The sequence below is a fragment of the Sus scrofa genome, chromosome 2 (assembly GCF_000003025.6).
Source record: "Sus scrofa isolate TJ Tabasco breed Duroc chromosome 2, Sscrofa11.1, whole genome shotgun sequence".
NCBI classification, from domain to species: domain Eukaryota; kingdom Metazoa; phylum Chordata; class Mammalia; order Artiodactyla; family Suidae; genus Sus; species Sus scrofa.
Window position 1 is genome coordinate 132,780,709 of NC_010444.4, and position 25,513 is coordinate 132,806,221.

Below are 25,513 nucleotides of genomic sequence, written 5' to 3' on the forward strand. Positions count from 1 at the left end.
ACTGTGGATAGGAGAAGAATAAAAATAACTAAATAACTATTTAGCTAAATGAATGGATAAGTGAACAAATGAATGAATCCCTAGTTGACAAAAGAATAAATTAGAATGCCAACCAATATATTAAATACCAAAGTATGTGATATAATGAGCTCTGTAGTACCTTTCAGAAAAAGAGTCAGCCTGTCTTGAAACTGATGGAAGATCCATCTGAGTGGTAGAAATTTAGCTAGATTTAAAGGATGCATAGCCTTTGAACTGGCAGGGCTGTACAGAAGGGGCCACCTCAGGTGATTGAGAACAGTGATTTTCCAACTTTTTTTTTCTGTTTTGGCATAAAGTAAACTCTTCCTTGAAAACCTAATGTATAACAGCTCAAAGCAGAGCTGCTCTGATTGAAGTCAGGGAGGAAATGGGCTCCAGAGTCCTGTGAATATGTCCTTCTGGTTTCTCCTGGAGTTGTGGTTTATCATGTTCAAAAATTATCCATTTATATTTCATCTCTATCTCTATCTTCTGTGGCTTCTTTGAGTGCTAATATCTAAGGCCCATAATGGAGACACTTGAAATAATCCAGACTTGAATCAGAGTTCAAGCAGTAACAGGAGAGCAAACAAAGAGATAATTAGAAAGCATTTTAAAAAAAAATGTGTTTGAGTCCTCTTGTGGCACAGCAGGTTAAGGATCCGACATGTCACTGCATTGGCTCAGGTCACTGTTGTGGCACGTTTCATCCCTGGCCTGGAAACCCCCACATGCTGAGAGCACAGCCAAAGAAATAAAAAATAAATGTGTTGAAAGGGATGCTAGGAAGAAGAAGAAAGGAGTCTGAAATATTGCTGAAGTCATGAGCCTGTAAATCAGCAAGAAAATCAGTGGTACTAGGTAGAGAACTAGAAAGTCGGGAGAAGGAACTATATTTGTTTCTTTTAGTATGTATATGCTTTATTCATTTCCCCCTTTCAATATATCACTGTGTTGAAATGGGCTTTAAAGCAGGGACTTAAAGATCAGATTTATTCTAGTAGGATCTTTAAGTCTCCGTCTTTTCTGAGAAGCTGGAATCTACTTACAGGCATCTGATGTACATTCAGTCTCCCATATCCACCCAGACATCCCTGATGCTGCATCATTTGCAGCGTACCAGGCACTGGGGTTAGAGTGAAAAGAAGCTATAGTCTTAACCTTCAGAAAATTCCCAGATATGTTGTGGAGATGTGTATTTAGATGAATAAACTAACATAAAATGAATACTAGGTTAAATAGTGGGGAAGAATGTTACCTAGTGCCAAGAGAACCTGTACCAGTCCTGACTTAGTCAGAGAATACCTTCCATGAGGCAGGGATATTTAAACGGAGTGATAATTAAATAGGAGAAGAAATGGGAGGAAGCGATGGGAGATCATTCCAAGTAGAGAGAAGGAGTGTGCGAAGGCACTGAGGGAGCAAGGAAGCCAGTATGGCTGGAGCAGAGAGGGCAAGAGGTAAGAGAGAAAGCTGGAGAGGAATGCATTATCCTAAAAGCATGATAAGGAGTTCCTTGGCTCAATGGGCCAAGGACCTGACTAGTATCTATGAGGATGCAGTTTTGATCCCTGGCATCGCTCAGTGGCTTAAGGCTGTGGCATAGCTTGCAGATATAGCTCAGATCTGGTGGTGCTGTGGCTGTGGCATAGGCTAGCAGCTGCAACTCTGATTCAACCCTTAGCCTGGAAAATTCCATATACAGCAGGTACAGCCCTAAAAATAAACAGATTTTTAAAAATCAAAAAAATAAAAGCATGATTATTCTAAGAGCATTGGATGTCATTGATGGGAAAAGGAGGGTCACATGACCATATACGGTTCTTGGAAAGGTGACTCATGTTGCATCATGGAGAACTGTGTGGAGAGTGGTCAGATGAGACATGGTCAGATAGGTGACTACTGCAGAAAGACAGAGAAAGTTCTTACTATCTTGGACTGGAGTGGCTGTCCTGAAGATATAAAGAAGAGAACTAAGATTCAAGTGATAGCTGGGAGATAAAAGTGTTTGGAATTGTTGATAAGGGTTAAAAGAGAGCAATGATAGATTAATGACATATTAAGGACAATAACTCTTGGCGCGGCACCAGTGTTACAAAAATCACTTTTCCAATTTAATGTTTGATTTGAAATTTTCTTTAGGGTGCTTTTGAAATGGAACTATTGTTAATGTGATATTAAAATCTAATTTTTATTCATAGTTTTATTATTTTTTTGTTTTTGCTTAAGGAGGAGTTCTCTACATCCTTAGAATGTATAAACATTTGCATACATTTTTCCCATCCTTCTATAGTATTTTTTTCTTATTGTGAGGGGTAATGCTAGTAGCATTCAGGTCCTTAAGATATCTGAAATACACACATATGTACATACACATATATATATGCACATACATGTGTGTGTGTTTAATGTACTCAGTACAAGGTGTGAGGTAGGTAAGCATTTAAATTTATTTTTTCCTTTTAAATAGCTAGCTGTGCTATTATCCGTACATGTATAACTGAATCACTTTGTTCTGTAGCAGAAATTATCACAACCTTGTAAATCAACTATACTTTCATAAAACTTAAAAATAAAACAAAAACTTTTTAAAAATGTGATTCAAGTCATTTACCTTTTTATGCAGTACTTTTACCACGAATGTGCCACTGAGATTAGCCCTCAAAATATTAAAAAAAAAAGACGTAATATTCATGTGACTATTTTAAGTGATTGGTTTTCTTAAAAAAAATAAATAACCCTGTAAACATTATGTAGAAAGTACTTAAAATGCCCTTCAGTTTGGGGACTCAGTTGAAAACAAGTCTCATGAAAACAAACCCCAAAACTAGTGGGATTCGGAATGTATCGTCTTGCTTATTTATAAAATACAACTCTTTAAAGTCATCGATTGTACTAATCATAGTTGTATTCCTCAACTCTCAGTTGTTTTCTGCTTGAAATTCTACCTTTGCCTCTTAGAACTAAAAGTAAGTCATTTATTTTATCTTATCTGCTCAGAAAAAAAATTCTTTAAAACTTTTTTAACCCATTGGGAAAGAAACTACAGACTTGAAAGCCAAAATTATCCTTTGCTCTTTTACTAAAGCTAATTAGTGCACTGTGACACTAACAGAGTCTCATGAAATGATTTTGTTAATCCATAACATAACAGCACTTTTCTGTTGTAACAATTTTATGCACGTGAAACAAAGATGAGGTATATACGGTGTCCAGTAACACAATATCATTGTAACTAGAAAAGTCGTGATGACTCAAGTCATTGTGTTTTCATTTCCAGAAAACTTGACTTTCAAAAGATGAGGCTTTACTTATTTTTGGTTTGGCACCGTCTTGGAAAACACCTACCTGTTAATTAGAGCTGTGATTCCCTTCCATTCCCACAGCAGAGCTGAGCCCATGCAGAAGTCGACAGCACTATAATTAGGAATTTTCTTCTAAGAAAAACATTATAATAGACATCCTGCCATGCTTATTTTATTTTAATTGGGTGTTTAGCTCTAGGGATCTTCATAATTTTTCATAAAACTTTAATGTTAATAAAATCAGCTGGAAGGAAGCACACTTATCTCCTTGATTATGCCATAAGGAGTGGGATCTTAATTTGAGCTTTCTTTTCTTCTTTTTTTAAGCTAATGAGAGCAAAGAGTTTTAAATGGATCAACACAATGCATCACCAAGTATTGCCTATGACCCACGTGAAAGATAAATAATACAGGACAGAGTTAAACAGGACAGGAAGACTTTATTCAAAACTGTTGCAGAAGTTTCTGTTGTGGCTTAGTGGTTACGAGGCCAACTAGTATCCATGAGGATATGGGTTCGATCCCTGGCATCACTCAGTGGGTCACGTATCCAACATTGTGACGAACTGTGGTGTAGGTCGCTGATGTGGCTCGGATCCCACGTTGGTGTGGCTGCGGTGCAGGCCAGCAGCTATAGCTCTGATTTGACCCCTAGCCTGGGAACGTCCAAATGCTGCAGGTGTGGCCTTAAAAAGCAAGCAAGCAAACAAATAAACAAAAAACTGTTGATGCCATAGGAAAGAGAGATTGAATTCAACTACTGCTGACACACCAGGCAGGAGAGTTTTTTGGCACTGGGGTGAGGCAATGAAAAAGTCCTGGAGTACTTTAGCAGGGGCACTGGTCAGTGTTATTAGGCACTTAGGGAAGTTAGACTCCTACCCTCCCACAAAGAACTAGAGACAGGATGCCTGCCTTTCTGGATGATTACATTTCAAAGGAATGGCTCTCAGGTTCTAGGAAAAGAAAGTTGTAAAATTGGCAAAAAACTGGAGGATTTCCATCTTAAATGAGCAGAGGAAACATTTGCAATTATTCATTTTCTAACATAAATGATCCCAGAAGAGGAAGCTAAGGGATCTGGAGTCCAGAAGAAACCTGACTAACCTTTAGTCTTCCTGATGAGAAGGTCAAGGCCATCTTGGCCACCCGTTGATGAACTACTAGATGTTAATTACGTCATGCCCTGGGAACTGATGGAAAAGCACAAGCCCTTTCTTACAGGCAAAGGGTATACAATCTTAAAAGATTTACACTTTACATATAACGAAAGGTTACTCAGGAGTGACCCACTAAATCAGATGTTAGTGTATAGCAGCGATGTCATTGGAATCTGCTTTAGAGTGCAAGAAAATTCACTATCTGAAGTTACTAACTAATAATAATAGAGACGCCATTGATGCCAGACACTGTTTTAAACATATTTGAGGAGTTCCCGTCGTGGCTCAGTGGTTAACGAATCTGACTAGGAACCATGAGGTTGCAGGTTTGATCCCTAGCCTTGCTCAGTGGGTTAAGGATCTGGCGTTGCCCTGAGCTGTGGTGTAGGTTGTCGACTCGGCTCGGATCCTGAGTTGCTGTGGCTCTGGCTTAGGCCGCCGGCTCCAGCTCCGATTCAACCCCTAGCTTGGGAACCTCCATATGCTGCAGGAGCAGCCCAAGAAATAGCAAAAAAAAAAAAAGAAAGAAAGAAAAAGAAAAAAGAAGTAAACATGTTTGATATAATGTACAGAACAGTCCGGGAGCTCTTCTTCTCCCACAGGCTGTAACTTGTCCAAGGTCAGACTGGGAATGAAGGAGCAGATCTCAAAACCAGGCCTGTGACTCCAGAGCCAGGATCTTAGCCCAAAATAGATATGCATGAGCATAAGCTAAAAGAATGACAGGAACATGCAGGAGAGTTTCATTTTTCTGTTTTCTTTCCTTTATATAACGGAGAGGTCCCCCAAAGCCAGTCCTGGTTCCACTCCACATAAAGGCTTCCTACAGAAGCCTTAGTTTTGTTGTGTGTTTTGAATGGAAGACTGGCTTGTCTTCATGCAGGTGTCCAAGCCCTTCTTGTAGCTTTGCTTTCATTCTCATTTACTGTGGTCTCTCAGCAGCACTTCATTTATTTGTGCAGAAATTATTCATGTGACGGAGCCCAGCCTGATTTAGAGTCAGTTTGGACTCCAACCATCATTTCACGTTCCAGTGGCACAAAGCAGGAGTGATGATGGGGGTCCTTGACCTTTCTCCCCACCTGGATGACTACATCAATTACGAAGATGGTAAAAAGATGGCCCGATAGTGCTGGACTGCCAGTGACGACTTAAGTGAGATACAAAAGCTTTACGATATGTGCCACAGCTTGCACCACACAGCTATGTGAAGACTTCTGTGATATTTTACTTTTTAACTTAATCATTTAGAAGCCTGGAGAATCCTGCAGAGTGCCAAAAACTTTCTTTTAGAGAATCAGAGTTCTTACAGTCAGTGTTTTGATCCCTAGTTTTGGTTACCAACTAGTTTGGGGGTGAATATGTGAGTTTATTAAAAGTTCATTATAAATATTCTATTAAGCATTAGGCCGAGGCTATCCTCTGGGAGCAAGCCGTCTAGAAAGGAGCACAGTCAAGTAGCATTTGGCATAATTAATTCATTGAGCACTTGTCAAAATTAAACAGCTGTTTATGAATATATATATTTAGTGCTTGTCTCCCTGAAAGGCAGTTATCTCCATGAGGGCAGAGACCATGTTTCTTTTGTGGCTTTACCCATAGTAACTAACACATTTTAGAAACTTAATATTTTTAAATGAATGAATGAGTCATTTATTCTGCCATGAAGAGAAACAGCTGAAATGTTGGAGAGGATCAGATGAGGAAAGGTTTGGGCGGGGAAAGTTACTGGAAGCAATTGTCATACTGCCAGCCATGTATTTTGTTATCTTTCTCATGTTGCCAGTGTTTGTGTTAGTTGGATTGCACTAGCTTTCCTGAGCATCTACTATGCACACAGCCCCGTTCTCCTTCCCCAATTAATTACCCAGTGAGACTATACTCTGTAATGTACTGAAACCAAAGGCAATTTTCTATGTAATGAATATGAACTTTTCATTCTTGAGAATATAATGTCTTATTTTCATTTTAGAATATATTTGAACATAGACCTACTGACCGAAGAAATTGCACACAACCCAGTTAACATTGAATACGGCATAATGGCCCTCCTTCTATTTGTTGGAAGTTTGTCACATTATAGCTTCTTGCAAACAGCCTTCCAAAATTACTCTGAAGGTTACGATAGGAGCATTAATGATGATCACTAAACATGGTCAGCATTTGTAACTTCAGAAGTACATGTCATTCTTTAAACAAAGTATCAGAGGTTGCTCCATTCTTATACCTTCTACATTAGTGGATAATATGATGTTCATTCTGAATTAATAAGCTTATGACCAGGCTTTTATGAGGATACATGATTAGTTGCTTGAATTTGGGAAGAATGGATATAACAAACCATCAGCAACAACAAAGAAAATCTTCAACTAAAGCTTTAGCACCTTTTTAGTTAAATAGGAGCCTACTTGGGAAAGCTTTCATAACTGGAAGAAAACTCATATAACAAGAAGGCAAATTATTTTCTTTTTTAATTTGGAAAGTGAGGTGTAATTTTATGCATGATCCAGTTCCATCATACAGCTGATACATTTCCTCCGGTGGACAAGATACATTCATTAATTGTTTTAATACTTTTCAAAATTGAACAGCAACTACTATCTTTACCTTTTGTTTTTCAAAGATCTTGAAAGCCTAGTGTGGAAGTGATAACCTTCCGCTTTGCCATTTCTTTGTAATACATCGTGAGTAGATTAAAAGGTTTAAGGAAATTGTGAATGCAAGATATTTACATGACAATTTACCAAAAATTTAATCATATAGCTTTCAAAATTCATCTGTTATTAGCTTAACTATAGATCAGGAAGCTTCTATATAATTACTGCCTGAATGTCAATCTAAATCAGGCAAATTAACACACAGTCAAGTTCAATTACTACTTGGTTATCTTTAATCTGGGTATTACCTTATTCCTAACTGGGTAGCTTTAATTAAGGTATATGAGTTTATTTAAACTAACAATTGATTATATGCCATAACATTACCATTATAAACTGAAACTGATGAACTTAGTACTTTCTTTCTGATTTTAGGTCTCTTTGGTGTTTGCCTAAGATAGCATGTGTCCAGAATATATTCTCCTGGGAAATTTATATCACATGATTTTCTCTGTTGTCTGAAAGTATTTTTAAACTGTAGAGAATATATAATGCCGAGAAAACGTCATCACATGCAAGAGTGTCTGGAAGCTATTTTCTGTGTTGTCTGACAGGTTGTTGTGTGTTTTGTTTCGTTTTTAACTAAAATAGCTTATGAAATTAAATGTAACAGGAAGAAAAGTACCAATTTTAATGGTACAGATTGCCCAAATGAGATTGTTGTTTGGATTGCAGCCAAAATTAGACTAGCTAATTAAGCAGAGACAAATCATACAGAGCGTAGCATTAGTATAGAGCTGGAATCGAAACGTATCCATTTATCAGACTGTTTTTGACAGGATTCCTTTGGTTGCAAGTGACAGAACCATAACTCAGCTACCTCAATGAGGGAAGAAATGACTCTCCTAGGAAACTAGAAGGTTTGAGGGTAATGTGTTCTTAGGCACAGGTCCATGCTGTGTTCTGTAGTCTCAACTGTGCTGGGTCTTTCTGTCATTTTCTGAGTGCAAGGTGTGCTTTTCTGTCTTGGGACTATAATGTGCAAAATGTGAGGCTGTCGCCACAGGAAACTTTTTTGTTGTTGTTGCTGTGAGATTGTGCCCATGAATGAACCTAATCTGGAGGAAACCATTTAGAAGACAGTGTACTAGCTGGCCAGTCTGTGATGGGTATTCCCATATAGAAAAGGTGAGGCTCATGTGGAATAAAAGGAAAAGAAAAATTTTTGACCAGCTTAGTCATTTGTAAGGGTCCAGTTCGGTGATGTCAACTCTGTTCACATTGTTGTATGCCAGTGCCAAACCTCTAGAACTTTTCATCTTGCAAAACGGAAACTCTATACCCATCGAACAATTCTTTCACCCCTCCCCAGTTCCTGGAAACTACTGTTATACTTTCTTTTCTTTTTTTTTTCTTTTTTGGCCATACCCTCAGCATGTGGAAGTTCCCAGGCTAAGGACTGACTCCCAGCAGGAGCTGTGGCCTCTGCCACAACTGCAGTAATGCTTGATCCTTAACCCACTGTGACGAAGCAGTGCCTCCGGAGATAAGCTGGATCATTAACCCACTAAGCCACAATGGGAACTCTTAGCATTCTACTTTCTGTTTCTTTGGGTTTGAATCCTTTAGATATCTCATATAAGTGGACTTATACAGTATTTGTCTTTTTGTATCTGGGTTGTTGCACTAGTATAATTGTCCTCAAGATTCATCTATGTTGTGACACATAACAGAATTTCAAGATAGAAGGCATTTTAAGATATTTTATTACTTTAAAGGGGTATCCAAGAGCACAAATACCTTCTGGCAACTTATATACATAAAACAAACATAAAGAAAGCTTATGGGACTGAAAATAACTGGACAATGTCCTGCTCACTTAACACTTTGAATTAATTCAAAACACTGGGTTTATCAAGTAAAAAGGCATATATCACATCTTCAGGCCTTTGGACTCTTAAGTTTCCAACACCTACTCCTTTTAAGTAAACTTTGGGGTGATTTCTTTTTTTTTTTAATGAGACATTTTCTTTTTTATTTTTAAATTAAGGCTTTTGTTTTGATATAATATTGATTCACATACAGCTTCTAAGAAATAATGCAAAGAAATCCCATGTACCCCTTATCCAGTTTCCCCCAAGGGCAAGATCTAGCAAAGCTGTAGTGAAATCTCCCAACTGGGATATTGACATTAATATATTCCACTGATATTACTTAGATTTTTTGCTTTGCTTTTGTTTATGTGTGTGTGTGCGCACAAACACATGAAGTTTCAAGCAGTTTTATCACTTGTATAGTGAATTTTTAACCTGAAGTTTTGTAGATTAGGTGTGGCTATTTCCAAGGTATTGTTATAAATCTTAGTAGCCGCATATGCAATGCTCTTAATTTTATGTGACAAACATAAAGACAGGTCTGTCTTATCATACTTAAACTAGATCTCTGTGTTCAAGAATTTACTCAAGTTGTAGACATTGGCATTTTTCATTCTCTCCATAATTATAGAATAATATGTGAGTATTTATTTTTCCCAAATGCTTTTTCTCCTTAATATTTAGAATTAGGTACTGTTTTCCTTGTGTCCTTATTACCAGGGAAGTAGGAAATAGTTTAAGAACTTTACTGTTAATATTAGAAGAAACTAATTGAGGGAAAATAATAGTGCTTGGAACCTTTATCCTTACTGGTCTTATATAATAAAAGAAAGATCATTAGTCATTTGCATTAAGGGCAGAAGGTCTCTCCAGTTAGTTATGGAGAATTGCAAAATAAATCATAAAGAGTAAAATGAGTTTAAATATTTGCAAGACAAATTACCCAACCCTTAGGTACATATTCACCATTATATTTGATACCTCTTTAATGATTTATTATCTCTTTGCTCACCTTAATAAATTATTCTAATTTATAGAGTCAGTACTTCCTCAAACAAGATTACCTTCTGTTCTCAAATCCTCCTTAACTATATATAGGAGGAGATTTAAAGAGAATTTTCTAAGTTAGATAATATTTTCTTTTAAATAAAAGTGAAGTGGCTTAATAGGAACAAAAGGACTAGCAATATATTGAAATAGATTCTTTTTTTGGGGGGGCAGGGAGAAAAGGGGTCACACATTTGGCATATGGAATTTCTCAAGATAGGGGTTGAATCAGAGCTGCAGCTGCTAGCCTATGCCACAGCCACAGCAATGCCAGATCCAAGCTGCATCTGCAACCTACACTGCAGCTCATGGCAACACAGGATTCTTTAACCCATTGAGTGAGGCCAGGGTTTGAACCCACATCCTCTCGCATACTAGTCAGGTTCTTAACCCACTGAGCCACAATGGAAACTCCTGAAATAGCTTCTTTATATAAATAACTTAAGGAAATTTCCTCCTTCATACAGAAAAGTTAGAATGGATAACCAATGAGATCCTGCTGTGTAGCACTGGGAACCATATCTAGTCACTTATGATGGGGCATGATAATGTGAGAAAACAGAATCTATACATGTATGTGTAATTGGGTCACCATGCAGTACAGCAGAAAATTGACAGAACATTGTAAACCAGCTATAATGGAAAAAATAAAAATCATTATATATAGAAAAAGAAAATTTAACAATTATTTTCTTAATAAAGAACATGAAAGATGTTCCAGCTTGCCAATAAGGCATGGCCTCTCATTTCCCCTTCACTTCAACAGAGTCTTTTAGGTTTTAGATGATGGTCTGAAGTCAAAATATGATTTTACTGACCATATTTGAATTATTTTCTCATTTATTCAATATTTACACTAATAATAATAATAGTAAAAACAAGTAACAAGAACAACAATAATGATAATAACAGCTTTTTTTGGCCACACCTGAGGCATGTAGAAGTTCCCACGCCAAGGATCAAACCCTTGCCACAGTTTCGACTTGAGCCATAGCAGTGACAACACCATATCCTTAACCCACTGAGCCACTAGCAAACTCCTGACTCTTTATAAGTCTTATTAATAGCATTTAATCTATACCATGTATTTTTCTGATTGTTTCTCTCTAATCCATTGTAACTGTTTATTTTTTATTCCATTCTCTTCTCTTCTCTCTTATGGAGTGTTCCATGGTGTTTGTTCTTGATTTACCTTGAAATTTTGTTTTCACATCTATGACAGTTTATTTTATATCCTTTATTTCTTAGTTCTGTGAACTGACCTTTCATCTCACTGTCACATCCCTGAGATCTTATATTTCTACTTCTTTGTTTTCTAAGAAAGAGGAAAATGCTTCTTATGTTTTTCAGGAAAGTTGCTTAAGGTTTTCCTCAGCATCAGGACTGCTTTATTTATTTATTTGTTATTATTTTTTGGACAAGGCAATGTTTTTCATCTAGTCTTTTTCTCTTATAGAACCTTTTCCTTAGTGCTGCACTATTTCCCTTAGAAAACATCCTTATCTCTGGAAAAGTGACTTTTCCCTGGACGCGCACTTCGCCATAGGTATATTTTGGCAGGGGTGTTTGTGAGAGTTCTAGGCTTGCTGATGTCCACAGTGAAAGGACATCAGTCTCTCTGCTGGCTCAGAGTAAACCTGCTTCAGGAAGACAGGGCTTCACTGTTTAATTCGTAACTTCCTGTAGCTCTGTCTCTTCTGCATCTCTGAAACAAATTACTTCTTTCCGGGGCTTGTTCTGCCAGCCCAGGTCACCTCAGTTCCCAAAACCCACAGCTGTATACAGACCATAGGGCTGATGGCCTGCGCTGTCAGACAGTCTGCTTTTCCTGGTTATTTCTCTCCTGTCCTTGAACCTTTGTGCCCCTGACAGGGCTCTGCTTGGCCTTCTGTCTCCGCCTGCTTCCTGATGATCCTGCCCAACTCCATCACCTTGTGGAAATCCTACACATATTTTGGGGACTGTGTATTGTTGCAGTCACTTCAATTTTAAAGCTGGATTTTGCTGTAATTTTATTTTTAACATTCCCTATGTCTTTTTAAAAATAGCTCTATTGAGGGAGTTCCCGTCGTGGCGCAGTGGTTAATGAATCTGACTAGGAACCATGAGGTTGCGGGTTTGATCCCTGACCTTGTTCAGTGGGTTAAGGATCCGGTGTTGCCGTGAGCTGTGGTGTGGGTTGCAGACATGGCTCGGATCCCATGTTGCTGTGGCTCTGCTGTAGGCCGGCAGCTGTAGCTCTGATTAGACCCCTAGCCTGGGAACCTCCATATGCGCAGGAGCGGCCCTAGAAATGGCAAACACATACACACATACACACACACAAATAGCCTTATTGAAGTACAACTTACATTCTATAAAAGTCTCTCCTCATACGTATATAGTTTAATAATACTTAGTCAATTTAGTTGGTTGTATAACCATTACCACGTTGCACAACTATGCACATCGTTGCAGCTCCAGCTTTATGAGCTTTGTCACCTCGTACCTGTTTGCAGTCACCTCCTTAATGGTTCTTTCAAGATTTTAATTGTTGAAATGAATGCCTTTATTTACCTAGTTATGATCATTTCAGAAATGATCTCTGCTATTTTTCATTAGTAATAAATCCAAAAGAGAAATGGAAGTTTAATACCGTAGAAGATATTTGATCATAACATACAGCTGCATCTTGGCATTTACTCTTCCGCTCTCTGATTCTTATAAAAGATTTTTCTACAGCTTCTCAGCTTCCTTCTCAGTGGGTGGGATTTGGGATGATACACGTAAAACTTGGGTCAGTCAGGACACATTGATATTACTTGCTGGTGTGTGATTTTGTTAGTGTGAAATGATTTTCCCTTTCAGTACAAGACTCTGGTGGTACTATGAAATCAACTGGAAATTCTGCAACTGAAAATTCTGCAAAAAAAAAAGGGGGGGGGGAAGCTCTAAATTATTTCAAGCAAGCTAATATAATTTTAAAAGTGTACTTAGGAGTTCCCTTTGTGGCTCAACGGAAATGAATCTGACTAGCATCCGTGAGGACATAGGTTCAATCTCTGGCCTTGCTTAGTGGGTTAAGGATCCAGTGTTGCCATGAGCTGTGGTGTAGGTCATAGACGTGGCTCATATCCCATGTTGCTGTGGCTGTGGCGTAGGCTGACAGCTGTAGCTCCGATTAGACCCCTTGCCTGGGAACCTCCATATACTGCGGATGCAGCCCTAAAAGATCAAAAAATAAAAGTTAAAAAATAAAAAATTAAAGTATATTTAACACTTTTCCTTAAAACAATTTTGCTGCATTCAAAAGTTAGTGTGATAAGTAGCAAAACTGACCACTTCTTTGAGTTTTAGTTATAATCTCATTATTCTCAGTAAACCCTTGATTAAAGCACTTAACTCTCCTGAACTTTGGTTTCCTGAAACCCCCACAATAATTGATCTCTCTTGTAGATGTTGAGGACTTTTGTTAGGAGAAAGGGTCTCACTGGCATGTTAGCTACGTCGAAGCAGTGAGTGTATGTGGCCAAATTATAACTCTTCCCAAGCATTTCCAGAAGTGAACAAAGCCAGCCAACTGATGGCTGCCTCCCCCACCCTTTGAAAACTCTAAGCTAAAAAGAACAGTCTCAGGAGGAGGCTGGAAAATCCTTGTTTTGAGTGTTTTCTGTATACCAGACACAATGCTAATGTGTGTGTGTGTATATATATAGCTATATTTTTTTTTTCCTTGAGCAACATTTTGACATATGTTGAGGGGGTTGTCATTTTCCCTTTTATAGATTAGAAGACTGAGATTTAGACAGACTGGCTGGGAAATGGGTTAGAAATGGTGGGGCCAGTACTCAAGTCCAGATCTGGCTGACTTCATAGCCAGGCTCTTAAACATTCTCCTCTCCACCCGTGTAGCTTAGACCTCCCTACATATACATACACATAGAAAATCTAGGTATTTCTCTATGTTTCTTTGGGGAACATAGGACATAAATTCATGATGTTCTCATCATTCTTGCACTACCTGGAGTATGTATGAATGTGCTGTTTTTAAGGATTTCCTCCCTCACTGCCTGTCTGCTTGTAATATTTCTACAAAGGGATATACTTGAAAAATAAGCACCGAGGTAGGCAGTTTGGGTTGTAATGATGGGCGTGATACAAGTTAGTTTACCGTTTTAATACATTTTTTGTTCTGTAACAAACGTCACGTTTATCAAGTTGTAGAGTACTAATCACTTCGGCTAGATAGATCTGCACTTGAACAGTTCACCTCTGAGCAGTGTTTCCTATTTAATTTAGCATGTTCCCTTTTCTGACTAATGTAAAACAGGCCTCAAGAAAGAACAGTTTCAGAGAGCCAGTGCTTTTAAAACCATTTTCAAAAGGGAGGTGCTTTAATTAATCTTCTCTATGCCATTAGAATTTTTTTCTCTTGTTGCATGCAGAATAAAAGTCATGGAAAATTACATAAAGCATTGAAGCAATTTCAGGGAAAAATAATAATACCACGAACATGGAGGCCTAACAGCCCGCTTAATATAATTTTACTAACATCAGCACCTATGATGGAGCATGATAACATCAGAAAAAAGAATGTATACATGTATGTATAACTGCGTCACCATGCTGTACAGGAGAAAAAAAAATAATGCATTGGGAAAATTAAAAAAAATAAAAATACAGTAAAGTAAAATTTTATTAACATCAGTAAAAGTTCCAAATAAAAATTAGCATGTGTTTTTGGGGAAAAAAATATATTGGATACAATTGAGCTACTTGGTCTTAAACCCAATCCAAAATCTGTCTCAAATTACTGTTGTATTTGTCAAGGTCAGATGTCGATTTGAAAATCTATCTGAGTATAGAATAAGAACCAGGTGAAATACAGGAGATAAAGACTCTGCCATGGTGTTGGTCTTAAACCTTTTAGATCATCTTGTCTAAGAAAATTTCTCTGATACTCATAGTCTCTCTCTCTCTCCACATATCCACACACATTTAGGTACATGTATATCAGAATTCTACATACCTAATTCTACATGCATGAATATGCATATCTTAAGAAGAAAGTCATTTGTTAACTGGAGAATAAACAAACATATCTTAAGTAGCAATTCAGTGAATGTTCACACATTAAATGTATGTGTGTAACCATGACCTTCATCGACAAATAGAGCATTACCACTACTCCAGAGCTCCCTGCCCATTTTCTTGCTTTTTGATCACTCTTCATATAGCTAACAGCATAGGTTTCTGAATTTCATAGGAATAGAATCATGCAATATGTATTCTTTTGTACATGGTCTCTTTCATTTGTGAGATATGTCCATGTTGTTGTAATAGGATTTTATTTATTTTAATTGCTGTATTGTTTTCCAGCATATTTATTTATCTCTTCCATTCTTGATGTACGTTCAGGTTGTTTTCAGTCGGGGGGCATTATGGATAATGCTACTGTGAAATTTCACACACACACACACACACACACACACACACATTCTTTTAGATGTGTATGTATGTATTTATATTGGACATATATCTAAGAATAGAATTGCTGAGTCACAGGGAAAGTGTATAGTCATTTTAGTCAGTACAGTTTCCCTGAGTATTTGAGCCAAGTTATGGTCTTACCAGCAGTATGTGAGAGTTCCAAATCTTCTGCTATGTTGACCAGGCAGTATCAGCCATTAGCCATTTTTTAGGCTAATAGCACATTGTGACCTTAAATTGCATTATCCTAATGATGAATGAGCTAGAGAAAGGTTTTGTGTGTTTATTGAACTTCTACATATTCTCTTTTGCGAAGTGCCCATTCAAGATTTTTTGCCCCTTTTTCAACTAGGATTGTTCTTCCCTTCTATCTCATACAAGTTAATTATTTATTCTGGGCATTAGTCCTTTTTGGAAATATCTATTAAAAATATCTTCTCCCACTCTGTAGTTTATGTTTTGGAGTTCCCATCATGGCGCAGCAGAAACGAATTCAACTAGGAACCATGAGGTTGTGGGTTCAATCCCTGGCCTGGCTCAGTGGGTTAAGCATCCGGCGTTGCTGTGGCTCTGGTGTAGGCCAGCAGCTGTAGCTCTGATTGGAGCCCTAGCCTGGGAATCAACATATTCCACGAGTGCAGCCCTAAAAAAGACAACAAAACAAAATATTACTTCTCCCACTCTGTCGTTTACTTTTTATAATCTCTTAATGGTGTCTATGAGAAACAGAGTTCTTAATTTTAATGTAATCCAAAGTGTCAGTCTATTTTTACGATTAGTACCTGTGTCCTATTAAGAATATTCACCTAATCAAAAGTGATGCAGATATTTTTTGTGTTAACTTTTAGAAAAAAAAGTAACCTTTTGTTTTTATATCAAGAATCTATCTGGTATTGATTTTTTAATTATGAGATCTAGGGGTGAGATTTTTACATTTTTCCATATGAATATCTACTTATTGAAAAGCCCACCACTCCTCTTCTGTCCACTATCACACTTGTCTGAGGTCATAAACCCTCTCTCAGGTGCAGGTTTGTCTAGGCCCGTTTTGATCCTTTGATCCCATTTCTTAATCCTTGTACCAATATCATACTATCTAAATTTCTGTAACTTTTGATCTGTAATGTATCTTTTTAAGATTGTCTTGAACATCCTTGACTTTTCATTTCCACATAAATTTTAGAATTAACCTGTTCATATCAACAGCACCATATTCTTATTTAAAAATGGTGAGATTTGTATTGGAATTGCCTTGAATCTATATATCAAGTTTGGGATACCAAATTGGGGACAATTAGATTCTCACTGTAAATTTTAAAAATAATATGTGCAAATATATTCCAACTATATATAAAGAGGATATTCGATCAGAATCATGTTGGGTTTATTCAAGGAATACAATGGTGGTTTAATATTAGAACATGAGTCAGTGCAATCCACCATGTTAACCGAAAAAAAAAAAAAAAGAAATATTACGTAATCCTCCATGGATACAGAAAAAAACTTTTATCAGCTTCAAAATTCATTCATGACAAAAATCTTAACAAACTAGAAATAGAAGTGAACTTCCTTACTGTGTTAAAGAGCAATATGAACATCTTCTTTCCTGGTGCTGAGATTGGAACAAGCGCGAATCTACTGTACCACATTTTATGGATGGTCCCGGCCAGCAATAAGGGATCTAAATAATGCAGACTTGGTACTCAGTGGCTTTTGTCGAGTGGCAGTTCAACAAGGCAAGTGGGAGCCGCCAGTGTGCAGAACGGTGGACTGTCATTTCTACTGTAGTCTCTAAGTTAAAGTAGCAATAGAGTAAAGGGACAGGGACCGCTCCCTCTCAATGGGAGAAGTGTCGGAGAATTTCTCACCACAAATCTGCCACAAGTTCTTCCATGTGAGGCACTGTGTATTTTTCACAGTATCACTTGAGCTCTCAAGTTAGTTGAGGATAATTTGCTTCCTTGGGGTCTTCTTTGGCAGTGCTTTATGGTTTTCCTTGTGCATGTTGCTATAGAGAATGTTGGGGTAAGATTCACTCTTTTCTAACTTACAGCCAAAGTGGGGGTTTTTTTGTTTGTTTATTTTGCTTTTTTTTTTCTCTTGGCCTAATTGCACATAGATATATATCTTCCTTTATTTTAAGGGAAATATGTTCCTCAAATATATTTCATGTACATATTTTTATTCATTTATCATATATTTAGATATAGTAAATAAATACCCAGAGTTTTAACAAAATTTTATTTATTGCATATATATATATACAAACTTTTAAATATACATAAAATATATGCATTTCTATATGTGTGCATATAGATATATAACCCCAAACTTTTAACTTATCTTTTAAACTTCTATAACATTTCATTATATTTTCTCAACTGCCTTCTTCCCATGTTTTTCACAAATCTCTTTTTAGGCTTCTTGTAATGTGGCAATATTTTTGTTTATCTTCTTTAGCTTATTTATCTATTCCTTGAGTTCTTTTTTTGTGGCGAGAGGATGGAGATTGTACTGTCCTTAATTTGTTTTGTCTGTAATTTTCCCCTGCTTTGGACATGTAGTCTTAAGTTGGCAGTATTCCTTTCCTCTTGATTACCAGTATATTTGCAGATATCTCATGCTGCTGCTGCTGCTGGCTCTCCTTCTCCTCTCCCTCCACCTCCCTTCCCCTCTCCCTCCACCTCCTTCCCCTCTCCCATTGGACTTATCTTGAATAGGTGTGATGAAGATTTCTTTATTGACTAGCAAAGGAGTCAGGTGACAGTTTGAAGTGTGATCTCATTTTTGTTTCTGCCTGAGGTTGTAAGCTTTTTCTAGATGAGCTGAGAGCTTTTCTGGCTTATGAGGATGCCAAGCATGTCTAATTTTGGATGCAATCCTTTAGATAGGCCATGTAGATCAATACCGTTTCTGTCCCACCTTACTTTACCAAGAACTTTCTCTGTAAGGATGGTGTATCAAGATGGTAAATAAAATGTAGATTTCCTCTGGGGCTGATATTTCCATTCCAAGCAACAGGGCATTGGGTTTGCTCCTCAAGGTGAACCTGTTTTGGAAAATCCATACTCTACTCACTCTGTCTTATCCTCACAATGATTCATTATGGGGTTTTGTATATAGTCAGTTCCTACTTTCTTTGATATTTTGAGTTGGTTTCAGAGTAAATAGATGAAAGAAAACATGAAAAGATGCTTTATTTCAAATATCTAGCTAGAAGTTAGGTTGCAGCATTTGCATATTAAATAACAGATTAATTTGCAGTGTTGTAGCATATGAATTTGACAAATTTAAAACTATTTTCAATATAAATTCTACACATCATTTCTGTTGTAAATACCATATGAATAATTTTATTAAGAGTTTCAATTTAAACGTTTTCGTTTATTGCTTATTTTCTTTTTCAGTTTACCCTAACATCTCAATTTCCTTCTACTTTTCAGATGCAGCAACTGTTCCATGAAAATTATGAACACAATCGAAAAGGTTATATCCAAGACCTTCACAATAGCAAAATCCATGCAGCCATAACACTTCATCCAAACAAAAGACCCGCCTACCAATACAGGCTTCATAATTACATGCTCAGCCGCAAAATTTCTGAACTTCGCTACCGCACCATCCAGCTCCACCGGGAGAGCGCTCTGATGAGCAAGCTCAGTAACAGCGAAGTGAGCAAAGAAGACCAGCAGCTGGGAGTGATGCCTTCTTTCAACCACTTCCAGCCTCGAGAGAGAGATGAAGTGATAGAATGGGAGTTCCTGACGGGAAAGCTCCTTTACTCGGCATCTGAGAACCAGCCTCCTCGACAAAACATCAACAGCATTCTGAGAACAGCACTGGATGACACTGTCCTGCAGGTGATGGAGATGATCAATGAGAATGCCAAGAGTAGAGGACGGCTCATTGACTTCAAGGAAATTCAGTATGGCTACCGCAGGGTTGATCCCATGCATGGGGTGGAGTACATTTTGGATTTACTCCTTTTATACAAAAGACACAAAGGGAGGAAACTGACTGTCCCAGTAAGACGTCATGCCTATCTCCAGCAGCTGTTCAGCAAGCCTTTCTTTAGAGAAATTGAAGAGCTGGATGTCAACACTCTTGTAGAGAGCATTAACAGTGACACGCAGTCATTCTCCTTTATATCTAATTCTTTAAAGATACTATCTTCTTTTCAAGGTGCCAAAGAAATGGGAGGGCACAGTGAAAAGAAAATACACATTCTTGTTCCTCTCATTGGAAGGTATGACATTTTTTTGCGATTCATGGAGAACTTTGAAAACACTTGTCTTATCCCAAAGCAGAATGTAAAGCTGGTCATCATCCTTTTCAGTAAGGATTCTGGCCAAGATTCCTCCAAGCATATTGAGCTGATACAGGAATATCAAAACAAGTACCCTAAAGCAGAAATGACCCTGATCCCCATGAAGGGGGAGTTTTCCAGAGGTCTTGGTCTTGAAATGGGATCTTCCCAGTTTGACAATGATACTTTGCTGCTATTTTGTGATGTTGACTTGATCTTCAGAGGAGACTTTCTCCAACGATGTAGAGACAATACAATTCAGGGACAACAGGTGTATTACCCCATCATCTTTAGCCAGTATGACCCAAAGGTAACCTACGGGGGAAATCCTCCTCCTGATGATGACTTTGCCTTCTCAAAGAAGACTGGATTTTGGAGAGACTATGGATATGGAATTACCTGTATTTATAAAAGTGATCTTCTGGGTGCAGGTGGATTTGATACCTCAATACAAGGCTGGGGACTGGAAGATGTAGATCTCTACAATAAAGTTATTCTATCTGGCTTAAGGCCCTTCAGAAGTCAAGAAGTAGGAGTGGTGCATATTTTCCATCCGGTTCATTGTGACCCTAACTTGGACCCTAAGCAGTATAAGATGTGCTTAGGATCCAAGGCAAGTACTTTCGCCTCAACCATGCAACTGGCCGAACTGTGGTTGGAAAAACACTTGGGTGTCAGGTACAATCGAACTCTCTCCTGACAGTCCAGGCAACACATTTTGCCTTTTTAAAGGGGAGTTTACCTCATTGTTGGTTGTTGTTATTTTTATTTTATTATTATTTTTATTATTATAATTATTATTGTTATAATTTTATTTTGTTGTCCTGGTCTTAAACTACTCTTGGTTGTCTTCCAAAGGGTGTTTGTTGACCTCAAACAAGAAGAGTCTGCAGTTCACTGATATTTCAGATTTCTACTGAAGTCAATGTGTGTATTACTTTTGTATATCGTTATTTGAGATTGAGTTAAATCGTGGCAATCAAATGACTTTTGAAGCTCATTCATCACGAGAGACAGCTTAGAAGAATGTTCTCTTGGGGCTTAAAGATGCAATATCGACTTTTCTTTTGTTTGTCAAATTCAATGTGATACGAATATTTACTGGTGAAAGGTACCACAAAAGTGCTTTATGCTTCCTTGAGGAAGGGACTCTGTAACATAAACTTGAGTTTTGTAATTTATACAAGGACTTAAATATATAGACAATAATTTTCTTCATCTTTAGAATTTTTAAAGTAAATGAACACTTATGATTGTATGTTTATTTTTTAAAAAAAGTTTTAAAAATTGAGGAGTTTTGTTCCACAAGCAACCGGTACTGGCTACCCTGGTCTTATGACAATTATGTGCTCCTCACAACTGTCTGCTATAAATGCGAATGAACTTTATTTTCTCAAGGAAATATGATTTAATTAAATATTCATGTACATTTTAGAAGCTTTATGAAACAATGTCCTTCATTTGCTGGCAAGAAGATAAACTATGACAGAACCTGGTTATTTATAATAAAACACAGGTATAACAGTATTCTTTTTCAAAAACACTGAACAATGTGTGTTGTTTCCTTTTAGTCATATTTGATGTATTTACTGGTCATAGTCACCAACACGTGCTTGCTACACAGGCTGGAAAAGTTAATAAGAGACACGGGCGTGCTATTTGTATCATCAGGCTTTAAGATCTAGCCTTCATCAGTGATGAAAATGAGCCGTTTTATATTTAGTCATTTACAGTCCAGGGTAAGTATTCTTCCTCAGTCTCAGCTTCATGATCACACGGAAGCACAAACAGGTCAGAAATGGTCTTTAATATGGGTTGGAAGATGACGCAAAGATACAAAGACAAATGGGGGAAATTGTGAATATAAAATTAGTTTTATGACTGTAATATTGCAGTTTGTGGAACACAGGGAAATATCATTTAATTTCATATATCGTTCTTCTTTAAAACTGACTCATTGGTGCCCAGTTTGTGAAAAAAATATAATCTTATTCAAGAAATGTAAGAAAAAAGTGAAAATCTGTACAAGAAGATCTTAGGAGGGCGTATTTTTAAAATTTCATTTTGTAAATAGGGAATGCCTTTGCATAGTTCCCAAATCAAACACAAATTTTAAATATCTGTAGCTGTCAGTCTCACTCCCTCTTCCCCCACACCTGTCCTCAGTCCCACGTAATCGCCATTGTAAGTGTCTGTATGTCTGTGTGCATGGCTTTCTAATGTTTCATAAGCAGAAAAGACATTAGTTTTTCACATTTTGTACACACGGTTCTACCCTTTGGTTTTCTTTTATAACATAAGAACACTAAAATTTGCATCAAAACTGATTTGAAGGCTGTGTTAAGTTGTTATCATTATTTGGAACTGATTGCCAGGAGGCCGTCTAGCATTTGCCTTAGTACTGAGTTCCTTACATGGTAACAATCTCATTTAGTGAAGACATTTTGGATCAGCAACACCATGGGAGCGCTAGGGCACGGGATTGGTCCCCGGCCAGGTACAGGGGGTTAAGGATCTGATGTTGCCACAGCTGCAGCTTAGTTAATGGCTGTGGCTCAGCTCTGATCCCTGGCCCAGGAGTACCACATGCTGTAGGGCAGCCAAAAATAAAAATAATGGTAATAATAATATTGCTTAATATTGTGGCCAAGTATCATCCATGGAACTTTCTTTGACTAAAAACACATAATCTTCATAATGTTAAGATTCATTGGAAAGGAATTAATGGCACTTTAGATGGTAAAAATCTTGACAAGGCCAACAGTTCAGACTTGATCTCTGCTCTCATGTTGTCTCCAGCCTTCAGTCTAATAGCTTATTTTCCTACTTTATGTTTCTTAGCTCCTTTGCAAGTTGTATTTTGCTGACAGTAAATATATTAACATTCAATAAAGATAGTCATTGGGGAAGATCTATTACTAAATAATAGTCATTAATGATTTTATTGATGGAGAAAAGACATCAGGGTCTGTTCTTTAACTTAAATGACTGAAATAAAAAAAAAAAAAAAAAAAAAGGCGTTCCTGTCGTGGCGCAGTGGTTAACGAATCCGACTAGGAACCATGAGGTTGCGGGTTCGGTCCCTGCCCTTGCTCAGTGGGTTAACGATCCGGCATTGCCGTGAGCTGTGGTGTAGGTTGCAGACGCGGCTCGGATCCCGCGTTGCTGTGGCTCTGGCATAGGCCGGTGGCTACAGCTCCGATTCACCCCCTAGCCTGGGAACCTCCATATGCCGCGGGAGCGGCCCAAGAAAGAGCAACAACAACAACAACAACAAAAGACAAAAAAAAAAAAAAAAAAAAAAAAAAAAAGAAATAACAGAGTTTTAGGGAGGGATAAAGGCAAAGGCCTTGTTTAAACCACTTCAAGTCTTAGAGTCACGAGGCACCTGTCTGGGGATGAAGTGGCATTCTGCATTATACTGATGAAATTTTGCTGATGAAACAAGGGGGGGAATGCAGAGATCTCACTTGAACTGAATTACACACATGGACATTATACTGAAATTACGTAAGTGCATTTAAATGCTATTTTATAATTTTGAATTAAGCTTTCCTATGATTTTTTTTTAGGTACTTCAGTATTTTTTGACTGAAAATTTATTGGAATGATACTAGTAAAACAGAGTTTTCCCATTCATATAGGATCTATTATTTCAAATTCCATGGTTAAAGGGCAGCACAATATGAACGCAGCCTCAAGCACAATGGAATTACATTACTGGCACTACCTTATTTGGACAGCTCTGAATGTTCTACTTAAATGTCAGCTCAATTCCATCAATTTCAACATCCTCTTACTGGTCATCTTCTGTTCACTCAGCACAACACTATGCGTTTTGCTTATAGTGTCCTTTTATTTTTTTATTTTTATTTATTTTTTGTCTTCTTGCCTTTTCTAGGGCCACTCCTGCGGCATATGGAGGTTCCCAGGCTAGGGGTCTAATCGGAGCTATAGCCACCAGCCTACGCCAGAGCCACAGCAAGGCGGGATCCATGCTGCGTCTGCAACCTACACCACAGCTCATGGCAACTCTGGATCCTTAACCCACTAAGCAAGGGCAGAGATCAAACCCGGAACCTCATGGTTCCTAGTCAGATTTGTTAACCACCGAGCCACGACGGGAACTCTGCTTACAGTGTCCTTTTAAATGTAATCCCCACAAAAACTCTCAGAATATTGAAACTATTTTCTTCATTCAATAGACATGGCAACTGAGGCCATGAGTGATGTGGTAACTTGTCCTGGATTCACACAGTTGGCACACTGTAAAGTTAAGGTTTACGTTGATTGCTGTCTGAAGTGGAAGCACCTGTCTTTCCACTCTAACCCATGGCTTCTCAGTTGTTGGGATGTGGGGACAGTGGGGGAGCAAAGGTCCAGCTGATGCCATAGCCATGTTGGATCCATCATTCAGCTTGTTTCTGCTCTGTGCTTGCTCTAGACAGAGATAAATTTGCTGATCTTTTGCTCCATTAGAGTCTCTTCAGGCTTTAAATCTCAGCCTTCCCCCACGTTGCCAGCTCCCTCTGAGTAGCACCGTGTTGGGAAGGGTATCTTTTGTCTACCTGCTCCCTAGTCATTGGACCTTAGCCAGCAGGGGAAAAAAATGTTCCGAATTCCTGCTGCCAGCAGCAGCCCTTCTGTGTGGGCTCAGCCAGCTGAGTACAGAGCTGTCTTCCATGAGCACCACTATATAATGGCCTATTTCTGTCACTTTCCCCTTACAGACTTAGCATGATGCAGCTTTGTCAGAGCTGCAGTTGTTCTGAGAGCCAAGCCCTTTGTACCTTATTTAATAGATGGAAACTTCTGGAATGAAACACCCAACCATGTGCACTGATAGTCCACCCAAGAGAGTAAATGCTCACCGAAAGGTAAGTTATAAAGTCCCTCTGTGTTTAACCTAAGAAAGCTGGAGCCTGGCTCTAGTCAGCAGCCCCATGAGTGGGCCAGGTTGGTTTTACACGGTTGCATTTTCAGATTAACCCAGGCAATTCCTTCTTCCAGGAGCAGGCTCCAGAATATGAGGCCCCTTTTTAACAGGATGAATTGCCCTGATGAGAGGCCTGTAGTGCAGCCAGGCCTGTGGAGCCCTCACCTAGGATTGCCTTGTCCTTTAGGCAATAGCCTAAGGTAGCCTTGGACCTCAAAGGTGACCTTGATGTCTCTTCCTTTCCTCTTTTCACTGCATAGAAAATATGTTTCACCAGGGAAAATATGTGTAGGTTGATCTGGCTGTAATGATGAGATTTGCTTGGGGGGATGAGGGCATCAGTGCACTTTACCTTATGTGGTCAAGCTGCCTTTCCTTCCCTACCACCTGCCGCCTTATCGAGGCACTGTATCTCTGGTCCTGCACGTCATAGAAACTGAGCGTGCCTTACCACAGGGACCCCTCTGTCTAAGAGGGGCCTGCAAGTGATCTGGGGTATTGTCCACGTCAACTCCCATTTGTGCCTAAATGTTGATAGCCTATCTCTTCAGAGTTGTCTGCAATTATGGATATTCCTGGGCAAAGTAGTGTCCTGAGAGATAATAAAGGAATCTATTATCAGTTCTTAGTGCTGCTGACTGGCCTAGCTTCCTCATCTGCAATTTTATTAGCATCCTAATTATTGTCCAATATACAGGAGGGGTAGTCTGTCTGTGCTGAAGTCACAATGCTCCTAAACCTTCCGTTTTCGAGCAGTAGCAGCAGTAGAGGCAGGATGGGGGCCCAGAAAATGCCAGT

General features: G+C 38.3%; 1 protein-coding gene across 1 annotated transcript in view; it reads left to right on the plus strand.

Moving 5' to 3' along the window:
• Nucleotides 1–22,768, plus strand: part of CHSY3 (chondroitin sulfate synthase 3) — a 267,392-nt gene extending 244,624 nt beyond the window's left edge. Inside the window, exon 3 of the mRNA XM_021084739.1 lies at nt 18,917–22,768. Within this exon, the coding sequence (XP_020940398.1) occupies nt 18,917–20,479 (1,563 nt within the window). The 3' untranslated portion in view covers nt 20,480–22,768. The remainder of the gene's footprint in view (nt 1–18,916) is intronic.